The 25,401-nt window shown below is 40.5% G+C and overlaps 1 protein-coding gene and 2 long non-coding RNA genes across 5 annotated transcripts in view; all 3 read left to right on the top strand.

Annotated features, from left to right (window-relative positions):
* Window positions 1–25,401, top strand: part of mid2 (midline 2) — a 175,405-nt gene that overhangs the window by 76,730 nt on the left and 73,274 nt on the right. For all 3 annotated transcript variants that reach the window (XM_028588731.1, XM_028588732.1, XM_028588730.1), the window contains one exon: window positions 6,318–7,198. In XM_028588731.1, the coding sequence (XP_028444532.1) occupies window positions 6,374–7,198 (825 nt within the window). In that variant the 5' untranslated portion in view covers window positions 6,318–6,373. The remainder of the gene's footprint in view (window positions 1–6,317; window positions 7,199–25,401) is intronic.
* LOC114562361 (uncharacterized) lies at window positions 16,441–21,036 on the top strand. The gene is made up of 3 exons (XR_003693496.1): window positions 16,441–16,542; window positions 18,560–18,592; window positions 20,819–21,036. It is a non-coding gene; the product is annotated as an uncharacterized LOC114562361 (long non-coding RNA).
* LOC114562360 (uncharacterized) lies at window positions 23,923–24,997 on the top strand. Its single transcript, XR_003693495.1, has 3 exons — window positions 23,923–23,974; window positions 24,121–24,204; window positions 24,915–24,997. It is a non-coding gene; the product is annotated as an uncharacterized LOC114562360 (long non-coding RNA).

Raw genomic sequence — 25,401 nt, 5'->3', positions numbered from 1 at the left:
GGTAGATGCACAAGAGTAATGTAGTGTGTGCGTAGCGAGAGTGTGGCCAAGCGACAGAGAGAGAGAGTGACGGTGGATGCACTCTGACCAGACAGGTTAAATAACAACCTATAGTCGCATTCCTCAAACACCGGCTCAAGCTGTTCTCCTTCCAGATGGGACAATTCACCTGAACAAGAATGGCAGATGAAGAGAGACAATGAGACAGAAAGAGTTTGTGCTTGTAAATGTGCAGCTGTGCATGTGCGTGTGTGTGTGTGTGTGTGTGTGTGTGTGTGTGTGTGTGTGTGTGTGTGTGTGTGTGTGTGTGTGTGTGTGTGTGTGTGTGTGTGTGTGTGTGTGTGTGTGTGTGTGTGTGTGTGTGTGTGTGTGTGTGTGTGTGTGCGTGCAGAAGAAACGCCTTTACCATGAAGCTAGTGTTTCAATCCCCAAGTGGCTCCTATTGAAGCTGGCATTGTCTCCCCAGAGTGACATAGCTAAAGCTTAATGGGCCTGGTGATGGTGTGTTAAAGTTTGGTGTTAATTATAACACCATGCTCCGTTAAACACAGTCACATTAACATCAGCATTGGCAGCACTGTTTAATTCTGTCCTCGGGAATAAAGTAAGACTGCTGATTCAATCAACATTTGTACAAATTCAGGATAAGGGTCATACACTCATCTCTATTCATATGATCGGCTTAACAATTGAGGGTTTTGATTCTGTTTCGTTCTCTGTGTATATATATTGTTGATTGTTTTCCTGTTATGATTCTGCTGTCTTGACAGATGCACAATCCCACAGCATATTTGCTGTGATGACTTTTTTATTTTCTGTGAGTAAGATGAGAACTGAGGGATTTGTGTGACGTCCTTTGCTTTATTTGTCAAACACTGAGGAACAGAGAGGCAGGAATTTGAAGAAAATCCTTTTCTGAAGTGCAAAAACAAAAAGTATTGATTGACTTGAAGTGTCTTCTTGGGGATCTTTGACAGTACTGTGATGAAAAGAAATTGTTCTCCTTTTCAGTTTTACTCAAGTAAAGTTCACATGGTCGTACAATGACCTGACAATCTTGAACCAATGTGTATCCTGAGAGGCTTAATGAATGTGTGCCATGTTTCCTGTTGTTGACATATTTCACAGCAGTCATATGGGGCCGACCAGTTGTTCATCCTTAAGCTGCTCTCAGTGACAGATAACTTAATTCCTTGTGAAAATATTTAATCTCACTGACTTTGAATATTTTAACATAATTTCCTTGTTTAATTGTGTAGTAGTAAGTAGTCTGTCTTGCTGATTAAAAAAGAATCCACTAAATAATGGGCTGCAGATTTGAACATTACAGGCTAATGTTCAAAAGGTGTAAAGGCTTGAGGTTTATGTGCAGAATGACGCCATATTTGTACCTTGAGTCGACAATCTGAAGGGCCAGTGGCCTTGCTTGTCATCAAATGGTCTCAAAGATTGTCCTTGCATGGCCTCGTCACCTCCCCCCCCACTTCCTGTTTCTCTGGGTTTTTTTCTCCATTCGTCTGCCCATGGTTATCAACTAGCTGATACAGTGGAGATAAATTAGACCTATTGTTGGCGTGATGAAGCAGAACCTCATGCTTGCTCGCTCTGTGGTATCTTGCCTCTGAACTCTCTCTCTCTCTCTCTCTCTCTCTCTCTCTCTCTCTCTCTCTCTCTCTCTCTCTCTCTCTCTCTCTCTCTCTTGTATCCCTTACACAGCCAGGCTGTGCGATAACAACCATATAAAGCATCTGATAAATAGCAGCCAAGGTGAATATTGGAGGACATTATGTGCACACATACACACAGCTTTCTCAGAAACAAATACCTCTGCATGTAATACTCATATACAGCCTCACACACACGCACACACACACACACACACACACACACACACACACACACACACACACACACAATGCCCATTGCCTTTAAACAGCCTAAAATCAGCAGGATTGGCTGTGAGAAGTTATTTGTTTTCTTTCCAGATAATGAACTTTGTAAAGAACTCGCTGCATGCATATAACTACTTTCTTTAGTTGAGTGGCTTTCCCAAGCACTTAGCTGCTGCTCAAATCATGTTTGCTTTGAACACAGCTCAGTGTCGAAGCTTGGTTTCTGGTGCAGCAAAAGGGAGGAGACTTTTGTGAGTGCAAATGAGTTTGAGCCTTTGAGCTCTGCTTCTGTCTTTATATAGTGCTGTCTTCAGCTTGTACTTTGTTGCTCCCAGAGATTATGGGAAGTTGTGTAGTTCTCAATGTAAGTGAATTCACACTACCGAGTGAGGATAGTGTCACTACACAATGTAGTTATTACAAATGGGCTATGGATGGCAGAGCTAACTCAATATATCGTAATGTGAGAAATTGCATTGATTCAAAACAATGCCACACTTCAGCATGATGTTTTTGACAACAAGTGGTGAATTTAATTATCCATCTGGAGTCAGGTTTAACTGATTAATGTCATAACTCCAACACCTTTTCGCTGCAAAATGCACAATACATGTTGTTAGTAGAGCTGCAGCGATTGGTAAAATATGTGATTAGTAGATCGACAGAAAACTGATTGGCAAGTATTTTAATAATCGACTAATCGTTTCATTTGTTTTAGCCTTTGAAAATGTGAAGATTTGCAACTTTTCTTTGTCAAATGAGACAGTAAATCTAAAATCTTAGGCTTTTGGACTGTTGGTCAGACAATACAAGCAAATTGAAGACATCACTGTGGGCTCTGAGAATCATGAATAAAATGTTTTTGCAATTTTTTTCAACATTTTATTGACTAAACTTAATTAAGAAAATAATCAGCAGATTAGGATAGACTAAACACAATCTTTGGGGTTTTCAAAAGATCTTTCCCTCTATTGGACATATCAGTGTCTGTATGGAAAAAGAGCCAAAATACTGGGACAAAAATGAAATGCCAGACTGTGATTGTTTATAAAGTTGCTTTATTTTGAGTAATAGGTGTTAAGACTAAAATCCAGTTGGAAACCCAGGAGGCTGGATAGACCTACTGATAAGCAGGAATTGTGGATCAACACGTTGTGTGGACACTCAAGCTTACTCATTTCCAGACATGTATAAAGTACAAGTGCTCAAAAAAGTCAAAAAAGTGACTTGAGTAGGAGTTGAAGTGCTCTTTCAGCACCACACTTATGTGGAAGTACTAAAGTATTCAACATTTTTTGTACTTAAGTATTGCAAGTAGTTTATTTTAAAATGTACTACTCAATTACTGAAAGTAAAAGTACAAGTATTGTGTTATGTAGTTATTAAGGAAAGCAGTCAAAAGTTTGAATATCAAATTATTTATATTATTTAAAATGTTTAGCCTAACAATCACAATTCCTTTGGCTGTAGCAGCAGTACAAGGACAGGAATGTACAACACCACAGCATGTCATGAACCACGGGTAGCTAGTTAGCTAGTTAGCTAGCGCTTACTGATAGCTCAAGCTGGTGTGCCATTTGTGTATTATATTTGTAACTTACTTAGGGCTGGTCTCTTTCCTCACCCTCACCGCCACAATCACTCGAAGTTGAAGGTGGTGTTTCTGGTTCTTCCATCTCAAAATGAACTAACAAAGCTCAAGTGTTCTCAATGCAGGCAGGCAGCAGAGCGAAAGACAGAACTATAAGAACTTCTTATAAGACAGCTTTATCGCTTGATTTGCTCAATGATGAGCCAGCTTCATCAAACCTGGTGACAGAGCCATCTACCGCTCTGGCAGCGATAATGTGGGTTTGGAATGATTCATAACATTTTTATAATTGTAACGAGTAACGATGTAGCACATAAACAATGTATCGGAGTAAAAGTATTAAACTCATCGAAAATATGTACTGAAGTAAAAGTGGAAATAGGGGAAAAAAATAATACTCCAGTAGAGTACAGATACAGCCTTTTAGTACTTAAAGGAACACGCCGACTTATTGGGAATTTAGCTTATTCACCGTAACCCCCAGAGTAAGACAAGTCGATACATACCCTTCTCATCTCCGTGCGTGCTGTAATGCTGTCTGACGGTTCCAGCATTAGCTTAGCCTAGCACAGATCCTGCAGGTAACTGGTTCCAACTAGCCTACTGCTCAGAATTGTGACAAAAGTGACAAAATAACGCCAACATGTTCCTATTTACATGTTGTGATTTGTATAGTCACAGCGTGTACCAAAAACAACGTAACATGAGACACAGCCATCTTCTAACAGTAAACAAACCGGGAACTATATTCTCAGACAGGCTTGCTGCGAGCATATCACTCCGCCCAAGTACTATATTCTTCCACCTGAGAATATAGTTCCCGGTTTGTTTACTGTTAGAAGATGGCTATGTCTCATGTTACGTTGTTTTTTGTACACGCTGTGACTCTATAAATCACAACATGTAAATAGGAACATGTTGGCGTTATTTTGTCACTTATTCGGAGCAGTAGGATTACTGGAACCATTCACCTGCCTGTTCTGTGCTGGCCTGATGCCGCTGGAGCCGTCAGACAGCATTACAGCACGCACGGAGATGAGAAGGGTATGTATCGACTTGTCTAACTCTGGGGGTTACGGTGAATAAGCTAAATTCCCAATAAGTCGGCGTGTTCCTTTAAGTACAGTAGTGAAGTAGTTCTACTTCGTTACTATACAGCTCACTTTGAAATTGTACTTTTAAATCTTGGCTCAAGTGTCTTTAAACTCAATAAAAACTATCTCAATAACGTTAGTGTCCTTTGTATCTGCAGCCTTTTTCTTAATAACATGTTTGCACCCGAGTTAAAAGTTATTTTAAGTGTCTGAACATAGTCATCTTTATGTACACAATGACCTAAGCTATGGAGAGGTCACTCACAGGATTTTAAACCCTGTACTAAACTTAAGTAGCCTACTTTTTGATTAGTCATAACCGGTAAAACCCAGTCATCAGTAAATGCTGTATGACTGGCGCAGAGGGAGACGAGGGCAGTCTTTCAGAACAACCTCAACTAAGGAAATTGTCACTGTCAGCTATCTGGGGTCGTTTAGTTTAATACTGTAGTTTCACAGTGCCTGCTTTGTTTCTTTAAAAGAATAAAGAGCCACTGCAAGCTGCGCTGCTATGCCACTGAATCAGCGAGTGTGGGGGTGGGGGGCTTATTGGTGATTTCTCATATCAGTGGTTTTAAGGCCACCCAGGGGAGACAGCTTGATATGCAGGCCACAAGGTGCTGAGATTCGGAGGGCTTGGAGAAATAGGCGGAGGATCTGAAATCAATCTTCTTGTTTAGCTCAGACCCTGTTTTCACTGCCCCACTTGAAATGGTTGTTTGGGATCATGTTTTAAAAGATGAAATGTCCTTGGAGTTTAGTGTTTATTGCTAGATAACTCAAGCTGATCTTACCACCAAAGCCATGAAAAATAGACAGTCAGTGGTGAGCTGGAGAAATATGGAAGTAAAATATATGAGGAAGAATGAAGAGTTGAAAAATGTAAGGTTAAAGATGCTGTAGGTAGGACTTATAAAACTAACTTTCTGTCATATTTGCTGAAACTGACCCTATGTTCCAGTAGAACTACATAAAGCAGTTCATTTAAAAAAAAAAAAAAAAATCCAGCTCCTCTGGCACCACCTCCAGCCTGTAGTGCGATTTCCAAAAATCCACAGCTCCCTGTTCATTTACACCAATCAGGGCCGGGGGGGGGTGTCTAATTGCGTGTCAATCACTGCTCATGCACACACATTCATTCTCCCTTGTGGGGGGAGGGGCTTAGGAGACCGTTTGGGCTCTAGCAGAAAGGGGGGGAGGAACTGAGAAGTTATCGATGTTCAAATTCTTTGGCTAAATCCTGGATCTTCACAATCCTACCTACAGCAACTTTAAGAGTCTGTCAGTTTAACAGAAATGGTACTACTGTTTTACAAGTTTGTATACATCTGTCTCTCCCTTCCTCACTATTCTCTTCACTCCATTGATTTTTACTTCTTTCCTACCATTCAACTTACCTTTATCTTTTTTCGTGTGTTAAAGGCTGCAACATGGAAGCCCAGTCTGTGGAGTTGTGCAAGCTGAGCGGCTGATATAGAATAGTACAAGAAGATGTGTGTGTTAGTGATGTTTCTGCTGAATCTGCACAAGCCAGTCTGTCTTACCTGAAGCTAGTATCTCATGACTGATTGAGTTAAAATCAAAAATGGGTGAATGGGCAAATTGATGGCTCGTGCAGAGTTTCAGCTGTTCAATTCAGTAAAACATAGCCCAGGAAAAATGTACAGTAAAGCTGAAGTTCCCATTTAATGTGTAACTGTACTGTAAATACTGATACATTTCTTTTTCTTCTTCATGCAGGTAATTGGCCAGCTTTTGTGGGATTTGATGTCACCTCTAGATTGGTTCAACTGAAGATGGAAACACTGGAGTCTGAGCTGACCTGCCCGATCTGCCTGGAGTTGTTTGAAGATCCTCTGCTTTTGCCCTGCGCCCACAGCCTGTGTTTTAACTGTGCTCACCGCATCCTGGTGTCTCACTGCTCCACCAGCAAGCCCCTTGAGTCCATATCGGCCTTTCAGTGCCCCACCTGTCGTTACGTCATCACGCTGAATCACCGCGGCCTGGAGGGCCTTAAGCGCAATGTGACGCTGCAGAACATCATTGACCGCTTTCAAAAGGCCTCCCTTAGCGGCCCTAATTCCCCCACCGAGAGCCGGCGCCTGCAGCCGCAGCGGCCCTACACCGCCACCATTAGCGGTACAATAGCTGGGACAATCGGCGGCGGTGGTGGTGGCACAAGTGGAAGCAGCGCCCGCGGCAGCCCGGCCACTTCCAGCCACTCCCACCCGCACGCCAACCACACCAATCACACCAACCACACCAACGCAAACCACAGCCCAGCTGTTGTTGCTAAAATGGATCCACGCATCAGCTGCCAGTTCTGTGAGCAGGATCCGCCGCGTGAGGCTGTCAAAACGTGTGTCACGTGTGAGGTATCGTACTGCGACCGCTGCCTCCGCGCAACACACCCTAACAAGAAGCCGTTCACAAGCCACCGCCTTGTGGAGCCGGTGCCAGACACTCACATCCGCGGTCTGACCTGCTTGGAGCACGAGAATGAGAAGGTCAACATGTACTGCTTGGTGGATGACCAGCTCATCTGTGCCCTCTGCAAGCTGGTGGGGCGTCACCGGGATCACCAGGTGTCCTCACTCACTGAACGCTTTGATAAGCTCAAGGTTAGTCCTTAGCGTGTTCTTTTCAGTTTACAAAGCATGCGATAATGTCATATCAGCAACTATTTCTGTGTACTGCTCCTATTTTCTGTTGTTTGACTTCCGTGTTACTAAAGCAAGGTAAGTCACCATCTGGATCCAGATTTGATTGAAAAAGACGGATGATTTACAGTTGATCTTTGAAGCTTATTCCCATCCTCACAAAGAGGTTCTAATTTATAGCCTGCAACATTCATTATAATATCTTTGTTTGCAGTTTGCCAAACAGCAAAATCTTTAATCCATCCATTCCTACCTTGGGGATGTTCATTCTGTGCATTTCTGTTGACTGTGAACTTTCAGCAGTGCCACAATTGCATCATACACACTCACACCAGCCTTTGTTCAGCAAGAAGGGCAGAAAGACAGATGGCAAACAGAAAGAATGAGAGAGACAATTGGGCTGGTGTGCTGGTGAGAAGGGCAGAGAGAGACGGAGAGCAATAGGGAGGCCGTCATTATAATAGTCGATGAGCTGGCATTCCCTGTGGCCACTGAGCTTTCAGAGGCTCTGCGTAAAGTCCAGGACTGCTGAATCAGGGTGAAAAACAACAGAGAGAGGCACTAGCTGGAGCTAATTCCACCACTAAAGACCTAAAGCAGCCGGTCGCATCAGCTGGCCTAAAAACCTTTACCACAAGTCGTCTTTGGTGTGTTTACATACCTCTTTATGCACCCTTTTTCCAAAATGAAACATTATCACCGACACTTGCAGTGTAAGTAATCTTCAACTCCCATAGCATCATACTGCTAAGGAAGGGAATGTGTTCAGTGTGTTACCCCTTACTCATTGTACACTGGCAAAGAAGAACTCAGTTAAGGTCTTATGACGGTAATGACCCTGCTAATGCACATCCCTATTGTTACAATAAACCAGTTAACAGAATAAGGGTCCATGTTAATTGCAAATGCCTCTTGAGTATCTTTGTTTTCTATAGAAGTGTATGTATGCACAGACAGCAACAATAAAAGCTGTAAAATCTGAACGTGTGAATGTAGATAGTGAAATTCAGATATTGCCCAGAGATGATTTTTAGATGTAGAGACCCAGGCTCTGGAATTTGTATCCTGTAGTGTAGAGACAACTTAAAAAACGGTATAATAGCTGAAAGTTTTTTGAGTTTTCTCTGACACTACATTTTGTAAAAAAATTAAATAAAAGCACTATAGGCTAGTTGATGTAGTGTATCATTATGAAGATGATCTACTTTATAAAAAGTAAATCTCCTAATTGAAGACATGGTCTTTTGTACCAGGGTGCGAGGCTGGAGAAAGCACTACATGGCAGTGTTAGGGCCTTATCTGTAGAACAGTGCATGTTTGTAGGTTGATGTTCTTTTTCACAACAAAAGTACATTTTAATGGTCTCACATTTGGGCTTTTATGTCACTCTACCTTAAAAAAGTGTGGGTGTGAGAATATGTTAACAATGTTTCCAGAGACATTGTTAACATTCCATGTACAACAAAAAGCCATCTCATTGTGGGATTCAGTAAAAATGCAATCCCACATTCTGTATTATTGATGATTTCCGCTACCAAAACTTTGGCTCACACTTTCAGTTTTGCACCAACATGTCGGCAAAATTCCACCTGCTCAGCACCTCACATCGACTCAACCCACCAGAGCGTGGAGTTTATTTTCACTAGCATTCACCCTTTTTTACTACAACCCCAACCTCCCTTCTGTCACCACACTCTCTACAGACTGTGGGAGAGTTTACTGTAAGTAGCTTGCTCTCCCCCTCCTTTCCTCTCCACTTCATGGCTGGCTGTGGTTCTTTTGAACGTTCCCCAGCCCAGGCTTTGAACTTGCTTGACTTTGAAATCCCCAATCTACCCCAAATCTGGGAGGAGACCAGCCCCAGTCCCAACTCAGCTCACTAGTGGCATTGGCAGCTAACTTATAATCTTCTTCTCACTCGTGGCAAGGCAGAGGAAAGGAAGTCCTATTTCTGCAAAGCTAATCATGGAAGATGTAGCTCAAAAAGGTGTATGTTCTTCTACTGCATTCTCCTTTTCATCTGTGTCTTTTTGACACTATTCATTGAAACACTGCTGGTTGTCTCTTCAGTCATATGTAACTATTGATTGGTGTTCTGCACTGCCCCAATCAAGTCTTGTTATTGGCCACTTGTCAATTCTGCTAAATAATTACACTCCGTAGCCTTGGTTTGACCCCTGCCTCACTCAATTTGATCTTTGACCTCTGGATTACCCTTCACTTTATTTCTTCTGTCTGCTGTGCACGCTAGGGGCTACTCTGTCATGAAATGATTTCTCACACATTAAGGGAAAGGTAAGCTTCCCTCAGGCAAGGAGGGTGGCTATTTCAGTAGAGAAAATCACAACAAGTGCCAGTGCTGTAAAAGACACAGCTGAAACTGCATGGAAGTAAGTCAATTCCCCAGGCAGCTGCTAAGCAGAGCTCTTTGCTGAGAAGCAAAGACATTTGTGTCTTATAATTAGCAGACCTTGGTAATAGTGTTTCACTTTGATATTCTTAAAAGACTCCAGCTTAAAGGCGGTATACTTTAGATTTGTATTTGTTTTCACAAAATCGGATCTTCTGAAACCACTTCCAGCTAAGATACATTCTGCTGTAGCAGTGAATGTCTCATCACCTGCTGCTTTGGAAGTGTATGTGGTTCATTAGAGTGTCATTTTGTGGCAACCTAACATCCCCTCTCAGAGGCTGGTTAGAAAAAAATGAAGAAGCTGAAGTGTGTGTGTGTGTCCTCAGCACACAACACACACAGTGTGTTGTGTGTCCTCAGCACAGGATTTTAGTCCTGTGGGATGCTATCCCAGGCTTTCAGTGATTTGTTCACTGACTCATTCATTTATTTCCATGTAATTGGTGTAATTTTACTTAATTTTGTTGTATGTGTTAAATGTGTGTGACAGTGTTCTTTAAGCCACGTACGTTTTTCTGTCTACATGTTTCACTCACTTTCTCTCAGCACCTAAAGAGCAGTAGTCATTGTTTGATTAATGGAGAGACACCTGAATAAAGGGAGAAGCCGAAAGACAAGGAGAGAGACAGCAAGATGAGGAATAAACTGGACAAAGACTGAAGGAAATGGAGAAACGGCGATAAATGGATCACATCGCAAGCCTAAGAAGTCTTTCTCTTCTCCATTACTGGCAGTTAATTTACTGACTATCAGGCTTTTGGGGGTTTGAAGTATGTGGGCATCAAGTGTGCTGAGCGGCACAGACAAGAGACATGAGACATGGCAACAAAGCCTTTAGCAGGGCTGCTGACATTTGTGAGCAACACTTGAAATAAGCGGCAGATAAACTTAGACTCTGGATCGTCAACTCTCTGTGGCGTCACATGAGCACTGAATGGATGGAATGGAATTTGTTGTCGCATGTGTGTGTGTCTCCAAGGTCTTGACAGGTCTCACGCATACTTGTAGCAGATACTAGTCTGTTATGTACATGAGGAGAATGAAAAAATATGCAAAACATTTCCAAGCGATTATTGGATTAATTCCTGTTTCGGAAGAGGCAAGTCATAGCATACTGACACCACCCCCACTCCCCTCTCCTCTCCACCCTTTTGCTCTCTAACTCTCCCCTCTCTACATTTCCTTCAGTCCCTCCAGCCCTGCTTCTTTCCCTTTATCCCCGCCGTTTTTATCCTTCCCCCCCCCCCCCCCCCTCATATCTTGTACTTTTCCCCCATCTAAGCTCCTTAAGGCACTGTCTAACTATTTTTCTTTGCCATGTGTGCATCACCCCAGCTCCTGCTGCTGACTCCAGTCCCTCTGTATTTACACCTATTTGCTTTGCTAAATCCAGAGGCGAGCTTGTGCATGAGCACGCACAGACACACACATTAATTTGCATTCAATCCCATCCACACACACAAACTTACTTGTACTTCCTGACTGTTTACACACACAGTTGCAAGCACATGTGCAAAAATAGAATTCAGCTCAGCTATCTGATCTACGCTAAACACAGACAGAAATGAAAAGACAGCAATGCCAAGTATTTAACCAAGCAGAATTCTTCATGCACACCCAACTCTTTCTGTCTCCTACAATTCTTTCATTCTTTTCCTGTCATGCACAGCCTCTCCTGCTGCTCACTATATTTCTCTCACTTTTGAATGCAGCCACATAAACATCATCCTTCCCACCTGCTCTCTGTTTCTCTCTCTCCTCCCTCTCCCTCATTTTGCCCCTGGCCAGTCTATCTTGTTTTAGGTAACACCACTCCTCCGCCTGCAGTCGCCCACAAACCCACATACGCTGCTGCTGCAGCAGCAGATTGCTGGTGAGAGGGAGGCTCACAGCCCTCCAGTGTGTTTGTGTGTAGGAGGGTATATGATTGCCTTTAAATGTGTGAACCTGTGTGCAGTATCTACAGGTGTGCCTGCAAGCACATGTGGGTGTGCATGTGTGTCGAGGCAGATGCTATTAGCTCTGACATGTGTGGAGTGATTGGGAGCTGAGTGTTGGATGCCAGGGGAAATTATGGCTGTATCTGGAGACCAGGGTGAGATGGAGCACACTTAGTCATGCTGACGGAACCACCAAGGATGTAGTAGAAAGCTTTTAGAGACTGTGTGCGCCACTTCTGTGCCTACAGTATGTGTATTAACATGCCTTTCAGGTAGTGTGTGTGTGTGTGTGTGTGTGTGTGTGTGTGTGTGTGTGTGTGTGTGTGTGTGTGTGTGTTTGCATTGCTATCTTTGTGAGGCCAAGCATGAGTTTTAGACCTTTGGAGTGAGGACCTTTTTACAAAGTGAGGACATTTAGGCCGGTCCTCACTTTATTTTCACTGTAATGGCCTCCAGAGGCTGTTTTTATGCTTTTCTCAAAGTTTCAGAGAGGTCCTCAGAAAAATAGTAAAATGAGAAATTTCAAGTAGAAATTGGTGTGTGTACATTTTCTTCATACACACACTTTTGCTCTGTCACCCCCTATGTTACACACACGTGTACTGCATCTGAGCATTTTTTTCAGTCAGGCGCCCCCTTCAGCTTCACACAGTTACTGCACCCGAGCTACTCTGGCACAGGCGCCCCCACAGCTTCACACAGTTACTGCACCCAAGCTACTCTGGCACAGGCGCCCCCCACAGCTTCACACAGTTACTGCACCCAAGCTACTCTGCCAAACACACATTTATTGCACCTAAACTACTCTGGTTTCAGGCCTTGTTTTACTAATCTACATTTGGCCAATGACCAACAGAAGTGTTTATTATACTAAATACAGTGTAAGAAATTAATATTAAAGGTAACTGTAAGGATTGGACCAGGATTAGAAGAATTTAGGACCACAGGGAGCCCAAGGATGACCAAAGTGAAACAAAAACACATGACACTGCTGTTGATTTGTCTGCATGTAACAGTAAACCAGGTAATAAGCAAGTGGGACTCAAAGTACAAGTTACAATGTAGATATATCCACAGATTAAATTAGTAAGTAAGTAACAAACAAAAACAAACTGTGCGCATATAGAAGCATTTGATTGGCTGAATTTGAATGTAGTGGCTATTTGCCAAGGTTATCAAAAACATTTTATTTATATCTGTTAAACTATATCCACATGTGTAATATCTAATAAGAGAATATTTATTTCAAGAGGAAGCGTATGATTTTCTAAATATTAATACAGACATATTTTTTTATTGCTGATTTAACTATTCTGGGGTATATGCATGCTGTGAGACATAAATAATGCAAACTGTGTTAAACTATTTCCATCATATTTAAATAATAGTAATATCTATTGACATGAATATATTAAATCCTAGAGACTTAGTTTCAAATGAAGGCCTAAACATTTCTTTAGGCCTTTGACTTACTGGGAATCAAACTACAACTAAAAAACTAGAAAATTATATTTCATCACAACACCACTTAATGTGAGCTAGTTTAGAGATTATAGAGGATGAACTGTAGTAACTATTGTAATTATCAGACTCTTCATCTAATGACATACGTTTCATGGTTTTGATTTGTCCAATACTTTTGTTGGTTTATGACAAAGTATTTTCAAAATTACATTCCCATCAGCCTCAGTTGTATTTGCTGCTGGTAGTGCTAATTAGCATGCTAACATGCTAAACTAAGAGAGCTAAAACCGTAAACATTAAACCTGGTAAACATCAGCATGTTATCCTTGTCATTGTGAGCATTTTAGCATGCTGATGTTAGAATGTATGTGTATTTATTGGTTTATTTAACAGGAACAGTGGTGATTAATAAACACTGGTATAAATGCACAAGAGTTAGCCAAGAGGCTGATTTTCATCTGTACAGGTACAGATGTTACCTTGCTCTACCTCTCATAGTACAGCCTCTTAGAGCTGCTGTAGACTCTTAGTCTGGTTTATCTGGTACTAAATGCTTTAATCAAAAGTATACGGCCTTATATCTGCAGAGTACAGATTTGAAGTGCATCTCATTTTCTTCCATAGTTCAATTAGCTATTGTTCTTCTACACTTGCACAACTTAAGTTAATATAATTTGAGATATGAATGATGCACCCTCCTGTAGGATACAGCGACAAAAGTATAAGAATAGACATATTATTTATCCTTACAGAAAATGACTACCTTCGCCTCAGTTGTCCCCAAACTGTTTGCTGTCCCTGCTCACATTAAATGAATGCATGGAGACAGCACTGTCGCACAGGCAATAGGTCTGATGGTTAGGGGCTACTGAAGCAAGTGGCAGCTCCAGTATTTGGACAGTTAATTGTGGCATCACTTTGGACAGCCAGTGGCTGACATGTTTGCCTCCACAGAGAATTATCAGTGTCCTATATGGTGTTCCTGGTGAGTTAACTGAGTGGGACAGACTAGCAGGCCTCCCTCTCACATCCTGTGCAGACACTGAGCCTCCTCCACAGCTTTATCATTCAGTGTTGCTGTTTATTTTGCAGTAGTACTACAGTAGAACTGTAGCCATAGTTGTGAATCTTGTGTGATTTCCAACCCTGCAACTTGTAAAACAGGCCTGAGAGTCGGAGGTGAACAGCAAAATATTGTGAGGTTCTCTCCTCTGCTGCAGCTCCCACTTAATTAATGGCCCATCAGGAGGAGGGGCTGCCCCCCGCTCTCTGCCATACACACTGCAGAGAGCAGGTGACCTGCACTCAGAGAGCTTGGCCACTTTCTGCCTGGTACAATAGGCCGGTTACACACTGACTGCTTGGCGTGAGCATGGCGTTTCAGTTGTGTGTTAGTTGCGTGGCGTTTTCTATGTCTTTCCACACCAGAAAGGTGTCTGACGCAGCGCTGCTGCTGCTAGCCTTGTCTGGACACGTGGATGTTTCCCATAAATATAAATATATACTGATCTGATTACAGCAAAGACAACGTCGGCAGTATTTTCGGCAAAATAGGCTCCAGAATATTTTGTTCTGTATTGACAAGTGCAATATTACAAAATTGATTTTTTTTTTAAATGACATTTATATATGTGCATTTATGTCCAAACCTCGAGACTTTCAACCATGAATATGTCATTTATTAATATGCATTCGTGTCTAAACGAAATATAAACATCTTTTCCTATTCTATTTTGTCTGGAAACTCTTCCAACACGCTTGCGTGAAAAATAGGCGTCGGTTTTATTTCTAGCAGGCACGCGTTTTCGGCGCAGCTCGAGCCTCGCGTGTCATGCAGGCAGTGTACACACTCTAACCTGTTACCATGGGAGCCGAAATATAAACTGACACACCTCGGAACAGACACGCTCACGCCACGCAGCCAGTGTGTAACCGGCCTTAATGTTGGACACTTTAAGGGTAAAGTGTTAACATAAGTGTAGAGGCTCTGGCCTCATTGCATCTCATTATACCCTGATGGCACCTGCAGCTTGTTCTTGGGATTGTATACTATAAAAATGAATAAATTGATAAATAGACATTGAACGGAGAGAAATTTAAATTAAAAGGATGAAAAATGGGTTAGACATACAAACTACAAGCTGTTCATTCATTCTTATTTCATTTTAACTAAACTTCTAAGGTTCGGCCCCTGTGTGTTCAGCGATGGAAAATAACCATACATTTACTCATGTATTCTACTTAAGTACAGTTTTGAGGTAATTACCATTCCGGTACTTTGTGCTTAAACTCTACAACAATTATAAGGGATCAACCTTTATTTACTATAATCAGTGAATAAATGATGATATACTAGTATAGATTAGGCCAAGGGACAATTAAGCTCAACCCCATGTAAAGTATATAAAATTAAGTCCACCTTTACCAGTTGCAACATTATAGAGATGAACAAATTGATCCTTCAATAATTATAATACAATAACATAATTATTCAAAAATTTGCCATGTTGCATTGTGAATACTTTTCAGACTGTAAGCATATTCAGTGCTAATACTTTTTTTTTTACTGAGGTAAAATTCTGAATATATATTTACTTGTAACTATTTATACAATGAGATATTACTCTTTTACTTAAGTAAAAGGTCTGAGTACTTCTTCAACCACTGATATTTGGTACATACAATAATATATATGGTTAAACTTTACTTTTAAGAGCGAAATTTTAATGTTACATTTCTTATTTTGCAGTAGTACTACAGTAGAACTGTAGTGATAGTTGTGAATCTTGTGTGATTTCCAACCCTGCAACCTGTAAAACAGGCCTGAGTCAGAGGTGAACAGCAGAATATTGCTCTTTGCCACACACTGCAGAGAGCTCTCTGCAGAAATCTGCCCTTCCCCCCACCTGCAGACTAGAGCTGAAGCTCAGAGCTCAGGCATGAGACAGGAGGAGCATTAGACGGGAAGTCATTATAATATGATTATATTTAAAAGTAAGATATTATAAAGTAATATCTCATTGTATAATGAGATATTACTTTATTACTTAAGTAAAATGTCTGAGTACTTCTTCAACCACTGATATACATACAATGATATGGTTAAAATTTACTTTTAAGAGCAAAACTTTAATGTTAAAGTTCTTATTTTGCAGTGATAGTTGTGAATCTTGTGTGATTTCCAACCCTGCAGACTATAAAACAGGCCTGAGAGTCAGAGGTGAATATTGTGAGGTTCTCTTGACTGCTGCTGCTCACTTAATTAATGGCCCATCAGAGGGAGGGGCCGCCCCCCGCTCTCTGCCATACACACTGCAGAGAGCAGGTGACCTGCAGGTGACCTGCTCTCACAGGCAGCTGCCCTTCCCCACCCTGCAGCGTGCAGTTGAATCTCAGAGCTGAACGAGAAGATACAGCAGAAGCTACCTTTTAAAAGATTGGAGCGACTCAACTAAAGAAAAGACTACTTTTAAACTGTTTCTGTGCAGGTAAGATTTTATGAACTCTTATTTTTAGCTTCCACACGTCAGTTAATGTGGTTTGTGCAAAATTATTTCGGCACATTTAGACTTTTTATTGCAGAATGGAGTTGCCAGTTGTAGTAAATTGTAACTACTAACTTAATCGTCAGGCAGTGACTTTTTGTATAACTATGTGAACATATATTAGTTTTGAGTTTTATTAGTTTTTTTTTTAACAACATTGCAGTGAGCCCGTGCACGTTGTGTACGAGCACCGCCGAGCCGATTTAAAGCCGACTTTTTTTTTTTAATACGTGGGTCGTTATAACTGACGTTGTCTACTACAATTCAGAGTTGTTTGAACTACAGAAATCTGTTTAGAATGATCTTAATGAATAATGCAACAAGAGTGAAGCATGTAAACTGCGTTGTTTGTTTGAATGGATCGCAAATGGATCCGAATGAAGAAATGAAAAAAAAAAAAACTCATTTCTCTGTGAGGGCTTCTCCCTCAGGCTTGGAGAAGTAACAAAAGTGAGCATTGAAGGCTGACTATCGTCTTTTCTGCAGCCTGCTTCATGTGTCTGTTCATTGTCCAATTCCCCATTTTATTTGCTGCCATATGCGAGCAGCGCGCTGCACTTAGGCCGGTTACACACTGTCTGCGTGGCGTGAGCGTGTCAGCTGCGTGGCGTGTCCGTTTATATTTCAGCTCCCATGTTAACAGGTTAGAGCTTACACACTGCCGAAGTGACACTGCTCAGATGCGGCTCGAGCCGTGCATGCTAGAAATAGAACCGACGCCTATTTTTCACGTGAGACGCCAGGGTGTTGGAAGCGTTTCCAGGCCAAATAGAATAGGAAAGATGTTTGTATGTCATTTAGACACTAATGCATATTAATAAATGACATGTTGATGTTTGAAAGCCTCTAGGTTTTGATTTAAATATATATATATATATATATATATATATAAATGTAATAAAAAAATCGATTTTCTAATATTGAACCTGTTAATACAGAACAAAATATTCTGTAGTTTATTTTGCCGTCAATAATCACATCAGTATATATTTGTGTTTAACATGGTATTTCATCCTATCAATGGGAAACATCCATGTGTCCAGACAAGGCCAGCAGCAGCAGCAGCGCCGCGTCAGACACGTTTCTGTTGTGAAAAGACGTAGAAAACGCCACGCAGACGCCACGCTCACGCCGGACACATGGGTGTTTTCCATAAACATAAATATATTCTGATCCGATTACAGCAAAGACAACGTCTGCAGTATTGACGGCAAAAAGGCTACAGAATTCTTCGTTCTGTATTAACAGATGCAATATTAGAAAATATATATTTTTTTTAAATTACATTTATATATTTGCATTTATATCAAAACCTAGAGGCTTTCAATCATCATGTCATTTATTAATATGTATTTGTGTCTAAATTACATAAAACATATTTTCCTATTCTATGTTGCTGGAAATGCTTCCAACACGCTTGCGTGAAAAATAGGCGTTGGTTCTATTTCTAGCATGCTGCTTGAGCCGCGAGCTCAAGCCGCACCCGAGATGTGCGTCTCACGCAGGCAGTGTGTAAGCTCTAACTTGTTAACGTGGGAGCCGAAATATAAATGGACACGCCACGCAGCTGTCAAGCTCACGCAACACATCCAGTGTGTAACCGGCCTTAATGCACTCGACAAAGCCGACACATATGTTGTCACTGTCCACAACTTGTTCAAAACCGTTCCATACCTCTGACTTTCCTCCAAACTTTAATATCTTAATGAGATTTTGGGGATGTCACTGATATTTGTGGGGGGGGGGAGTGTAATGCAACTATTGTGGCAGCAAAGTTTAGTCTCAATTGTAAAATACTTGAGTTCAAATGTAGTTGTAAGACACTACAGCAGAGAGGTACACTTTAGAAACTACACTGCAGTTAATGCTTAACAGTCTGTTTTTATTTTGAATCCAAAGTAGCTGTAGCTGTGCTCTCATGGCTTGTTTGTAAAGTTTTCAATCTTCTTTTTGGTTTTAGGTCCAGAAGTTGATGGCTGTGAGAAAAACACAGGTATGTGCATTTATAAAATCTTTATTCTATCCTGATGTAGACTTTTCAATAGAACAGTTGGTAATAGTTTAATTCAATGTTAAAAGACTCTGGAATCGTAGATTAGGGTTAGGCTGCTCATTCTGTACTCACAGACGTATGAATGAAGGCAGTTAATATTTTAATTTGTGGGTATTTGTGATATTATAAATGTGGTACATAAAGTAAAAGTATAGAAATAAAAGATTAATATGCACAAATATGCACTGAGAATGGTTTTCTTATCTAATTGTAGCACATTGAATTGCAATATACTTAAGTTTCTTAGCCCTATTATTATTTACGCTAGTATTACTATTTTCTGGAAAACCCTCAGCACCCATCACCATTTATATACAACATCATAAATGACTGTAATGTCCAAGTAACCCTAACACTGGATCACAAAACTGCAAGGTGAAAGGATCAATGTCATGTCTTCTCTGGAGATTTTCAGATACATTATGGTGGGGATTTGTGAAAATGTCAGCTCAAGTTTTAAACAATAGAGGTCATAAGTCAATTTCATGGTAATATTTGAGGGGATAGTTTTATGGCACTTATTCGTACAGCCAAATGAATTCAATTATAGAGCAGTTTCACTGTGCTAGATGAATTAATACTAAATAAAAATAGCAGGCTTATTATATTTTTATGTAGCTTATTTACAGTTCTGAAAACCCATTGTTTAAGTGTTGATGGTGTTTAGTGAGGTTTGTCTTCTGACTGTGGTTGAAGGAAGTTAGTCGTACACTCGTAGCTGATGTTTTGGCATGATATTTTCTTACGTCTTCTGACTGTGTCTAGGGCTGGGACGGTTACCGCATTACCGCGGTTGCGTGACGCCTACCGCGGGTCTGAGCTCGTCACCGTCATCACCGCAAAAACAAACATTGGCCTGCACGTTAGGGGTGGGAATCCCCAGAGGCCTCACGATACGATATCCTCACGATACTTGTGTCACGATACGATATTATTAAACATACTGCAATATTCTGTGATATATTGCAATTTATGACCTTTTTTCCAACTTCAGATTTTTCCCAATTTTAAATTATGTCCCCAAAAGGAAACTTTGTCAACGTTTTATCTAAAAAGATAAATTTCTCTGTTTGTTCATCTCACTTCAATTTTATTGCTGCAAAATGAGAAAGTCAAGCTGACAAACCGACCAACACATTTATCATAAAAGATCGATACTTGGCGTCTCTGTATTGATACAGTATTGCCATGGAAAATATTGCGATACTATACTGTATCGATGTTTTTTTTTTCCCCGACCCCTACTGCACATTGTGTCTAATGACATGGATTGTATCTGATAACATTGTGTGTTACATGGATTCAAGGTTTTCTAAACAAAAGTTATCATCAAAAGATGGAGAAAATCCGACCTTTCACGAGTTGCGGAGCACAATGTTCCATACCATGTATTATGGTATGAAAGGTAAAGCCATTTCTCCATTCTGAGCTGAGGTAGAGACGTTGAATTTCAGCCTGCATGCACGTTTCGTAGCCTAAAACAGAGCGGCTTATATCGGTAGAGAGAGCAAACTGCCGAGTGACCGAGTCGCCCTCTGGGCTCTCTGTCTGCTCAGCTGCTAGACGGGCTGCACTTGGGCTGCAACATGTAAGTTAAAAGCCAATGTTTTTTTTGGGGGTAACTCCATTCACTTTACCGGCAGTATTGACAACAGATAAAGCCACCGTGTCTTGTGAAGCACTAGCTTGTTGTTTTATTGTTCACTTTTAACTCACTTTATATCATCTTTCCTCTCTTTTCCTCACAGCGGTACTCTACTCTCTGTTACCGCTTGCTCTCCTTGTGCGACCACACAGGCACTGACTTAAGGCACCCTGCCATTCTCGCTCTAACTTGCGCTACTCTTGTAATGGGGTATACCGCGCTAACGCGGGAATTTCTTGCTTTTCAACCGCGGTAGAAAAAAATACATACCGCCCCAGCCCTAACTGTGACAAGCCTTTTTTTCAACACGAGTAAAAATCCTGATTTTAAACAAAAACAGTATGCTTGACATCTGCCTTTTCCAAACAAATACTTGGAAAAGGCAGAATTTTTTTTTCTCAAGTGTTAAATATGATTTCAGTGGTACAGTCCATTTTCAAGATAATGGTAGCATGGCTCTGTAAAGTTGGACTTGAAAGTGAATGTGATGTCTTTCTCATGATTATGCTTTTTACTTACAGTTGGACTGTGTCTTTGAGGAGTCAGGAAGTGATTCCTCTGGGTCTGAATTATGCAGCCACACCGGATTGGACCCAGATTACAAGCTACCTCTGAATGCATCATCATCCAGTGATGATGAAGATTTGAAAAGCCCAGGCAAAGCTAAGAAATTGTCCCGTAAAGAAGAGTTCAAAGGTACAGACACAAGTTCAAGTGAAGATGGAGATCCGCAAGTAGGCAAAATCAAAAAAAAAAAAAAAAAGAACACAAAAACGTATGCGAAAATACAAAATAAAGAACAAAAGAGGACCAAAAAAGATAAAGTGACTGTAACCGGGACTGTAAAAACTTGTACAAAAAGAGAAGACAACAAACGTGCACCATCAAAATTTCAGCTTGTTGTCAGTGCAGTAAACCGGCTTACCGAGTTTAGTCCATGCAAAAATGAGTATGGGAAACTTTCAACAGCTGTTAAAATTGGATTCTGTCTTAAAGGAGCTGCAGAGGTACAGATTGGCCAGGCTCTTATGCATGATGATGATCAGGCAGAGAAGAAGGCAAAAAAGTTCTTGGAACCTTTGGAACAAAACTGGAGAAACAATGTTTCTATCAGTGCTCACCAAACTATCCAAGAAAAGAGATGGAATAAAAAAGAGGACATCCCCCTCACCAAAAATGTGATTGTGCTGAGGGATCATCTCAGGATGGTAGAAGACAAAGCAAGAGGGGAATTGAGGCAACAGCTGAGTTTAACAGCATACAAGACACTAAATGAGACCGTACTAGCACAGGTCATCGTCTTCAACAAGCGACGTGAAGGGGAAGCATCACGCTTGACACTTGAAGCCTACAAGAAAGGAAGCACAAATCCCATAAACGAGGCCATTTATGTAACCCTGTCACCACTGGAGAAAGAGCTGAGCAAGCGTTTAACTCTCATAGAAGTACGCGGAAAAAGAGGGAGAAAGGTACCTGTTTTCTTGACCGACAAAATGAGGGAGTCCATAGACTTGTTGATTAAAAGGAGAGATGAAGCTGGTGTTCTTGCTGAAAATCCCTATCTCTTTGCAAGACCGGTGTGATGGCCTTTTATACGAGGGTGTGACTGTCTGCAAAAATATGCAGAGAAAAGCGGAGCAGAAAACCCTGATCTCCTGAGGTCAACTAAATTAAGAAAACAGGTTGCCACACTCTGCCAACTGCTGGATCTGAGTGAACAAGAGCTAGAACAAGTTGCAAGGTTCATGGGGCATGACCTCAGAGTCCACCGTGACTTTTACAGACAGACAGACAAAACATTTCAAATTGCCAAGATAAGCAAGCTTCTATTTGCAATGGAACAAGGCGCCTCCACCTTCAAGGGAAAGAACCTTGATACAATTGATCCTTCTGTCTGTGGTATGTATGCACGGTTACAGATATCATAATTAATAGAAACATTTTCAGGAAAACCACAGACTCATAGCTATACCTTATGTGCAGGTTACGTTCACTGCTACCATTAGTGTGTAACTTTCTGACTAATTGTCCGTTAGAACTAAATTTTTCAGTGATGTTTATATATGCAGTCAGTGTTTAAAAAGACCAAACAAAATTAGCAAAGTGTCACTGTGTTATATATTACTAAATGGATTTTTTTTTTTTTTTTTTTTAAATGTTTTGAAAGCTTTGGTTTGTAACTTCTCTGGTTGTGGGATTGCATGGTATAGTGAAAAAAGTGTAAGGTTATCAGTTCAGACACATGAGTAGATCTAGAGTAGTATTTGTACAAACTCTTTTAATTAACATAAGTCGTACTAAGATTGTTGAATACTGAGCACTAATATCTGACCGTGGTTATCTTTCATAGGTAAATGTCCCACGTCGACTTCTGAGAGTGTCCCACAGAGAGAAAGGAAACAAGTTAACGAGGTGGATGAAGGTATGTTTTTAAAAGTAAAAAGCGCAGTGCATTTTAAACCGGTTTATATTAGAGCTGCAATAATTGTTTATTTGTACTATTATTTCAATTAAACTAATTAATCTTTAATTTCTAACCAACAATGGATTTGTTAGTTCTACCTATCTTAGTTCTACATTCTCAAATGTGAGAATTACTCTTTTATATAATTTTAAAATGAATATCTTTGTGTTATAATTCAAGTCTTTGACTATTTTCTGACAATAAGGGACAGATGAATCAATATTGAAAATAATTGTTGGTTGCAGCCGTAGTCTACACTCAGTATCCACCTTTATTACTTGCACCTGTACAATCTACAGCAGTCCAACACAACAGCCCTGCCCTAATTTATTTTTGACAGTCATAAATATGTCAATTCACATGCTTATTATTGAAATTATAATCAAAGGTGGTGTTGTAGTGGACTCCATTATATCAAAAAGGTGTTTCTATTTTTTGTCCTCCATATTTACATACATGAGGTGGTCAGAATGTTAGGAATACCTCTAAATGTAACTCAGTTCAGTACATTATCTCTAACTATGACCGCAGTGCTACACAGGATTGAATTAACACCTCCATGACAGTGTCAACAAAAACCGAATATTACAGGCATCATAATAGACTTTACAGGAAAGAACGGTTGAATTTGATTATATGTGTGTGTGTGTGTATAAACACAGATACAGCTAAATGCTTTTACTGGGTCTTTCTTTCATACACTGCATAGGATAAGGTGTCACTTTTAGCTTGCTCTTGTTTTTCAGATGGAGGTTCTGACTTCTTCTCCCCCAAAAGGAGACTGGAGCCCCTCAGTAAAGATGGGAGTTCAGGTGTAGATGGTGAGTTAAATGGTGTTAATTATGAAATTTATAAAAACTCCTGCGTTTTGACAAATTATAGTATGATAGTAATGAACCCTGAATATCCATTATACCTGAGATTTCACTAACTAACGGGTGCCAATGTTTGTCTGTTACTGTTGTAGATCAGAGTCCAGGAAAAAGCCTGGTGCTGAGGCCCTCACAGAAGAAGAAAAGATGTAAAAAGTCCAAGACAGTGGAAGCAATGGGTAAGTGCTTTAAAATGCTTTTACTGGGTCCTTCTTTCATACACTGCATAGGATAAGGTGTCACTTTTAGCTTGCTCTTGTTTTTCAGATGGAGATTCTGACCTCTTCTCCCCAAAAGGAGACTGGAGCCCCTCAGTGAGGATGGGAGTACAGGTGTAGATGGTGAGTTAAATGGTGTTAATTATGAAATTTACAAAAACTCCTGCGTTTTGACAAATTATAGTATGATAGTAATGAACCCTGAATATCCATTATACCTGAGATTTCACTAACTAACGGGTGCCAATGTTTGTCTGTTACTGTTGTAGATCAGAGTCCAGGAAAAAGCCTGGTGCTGAGGCCCTCACAGAAGAAGAAAAGATGTAAAAAGTCCAAAACAGTGGAAGCAATGGGTAAGTGCTTTAAAACTGGACAAAAAAAGGTGTATATACAGTCCAGACAACAAGTATTTGGACAGTTGGACTTTTTGTGTTCTTCGACACAAATAAAGTGCTAAGTCTCAGTTTTTATTTAAATAGGTTTGCATCAATATAAAGAACTGTGTGCTAGACGTAGCCCTTGTAACACATAATGACCAAGGTTCGAGGTCCAAAAGTAATTGGACCGATGAACATCAAGTCTAACAAATTCATCATATTTAATATTTGTAGTCAATGACTGTCTGAAGTCTTCAACCCATAGACATCAGCAGACTACAGGTTATGGTCATGAAGTCGTATCTTGATCATTGACAATGAAACGTGTACGCTTTCATCCTGGGGAGCATTCTGAACTTGCTGTAGTCATAAAGGGGGTTTTCATAACCATATGAATGATTTTCCAGTCAATAAAAGATGTTTGCCCCGGTGTACCAGCTTGTAACCCTACTCTAAATAAACCTGAAATAAGCATTTTATTGTACTATCCATTTTTCTATTTAAAATTGAACAAAATTGTATATATGTCCAAATACTTACAGTCTAGACTTAACTTCAAAGTCCGATTAGATGCTTTCTGTGACAGTTTGCAAGCTGTGCATGAGCAGAGTCAATGAATCTACACTGAGATGTACAGTATGTATTTAAGGTTACACAATCTACATTGTCTTTTCTGTCATTTTTAGTGCCACCCATAGTAAAGGTGAAGAGACCATGGAGTGAAGCAGAGAGGAGTGCGGTAAACAAACACATGGCAAAGTTTATTGCTGGCGCTGCGTTCCAGGTAAAGAACACTGCATGTGATGCATAAAAGAGGAGGAAGCCTGATCATGGAAGGATGTAAAGAACTTTGTGTACAACACAAATGTCACATTAAACCGGAGGAGTGCTACAAGTCAGCTTCACTTTTGACAATCTTTATTGTGCAATGTAATGTTATGTTCTAGTTGATGTCTGCTGCAGTTCTTTTGATGCTTTGTGCAGTAGTGTTCAAGTGGTGTTTCAAAACCTAGAAATAAGGGTTGGGCATCGTTTGGATATTAATGATTCTGATTCCAATTCGATTCTTTCTTCTGATTCGGTTCTCATCGATTCTCGATTCCAATTCTTTGAGGGGTGGAGTTGAAACGGGTCACATGCTTATTTCACAAATGCAGAGGCAGAGGAAAGTTG

The sequence above is a fragment of the Perca flavescens genome, chromosome 10 (assembly GCF_004354835.1).
Source record: "Perca flavescens isolate YP-PL-M2 chromosome 10, PFLA_1.0, whole genome shotgun sequence".
NCBI lineage: Eukaryota > Metazoa > Chordata > Actinopteri > Perciformes > Percidae > Perca > Perca flavescens.
The sequence above is the reverse complement of the archived record's forward strand: the minus strand, read 5'-3'. Positions and strand labels throughout refer to the sequence as shown.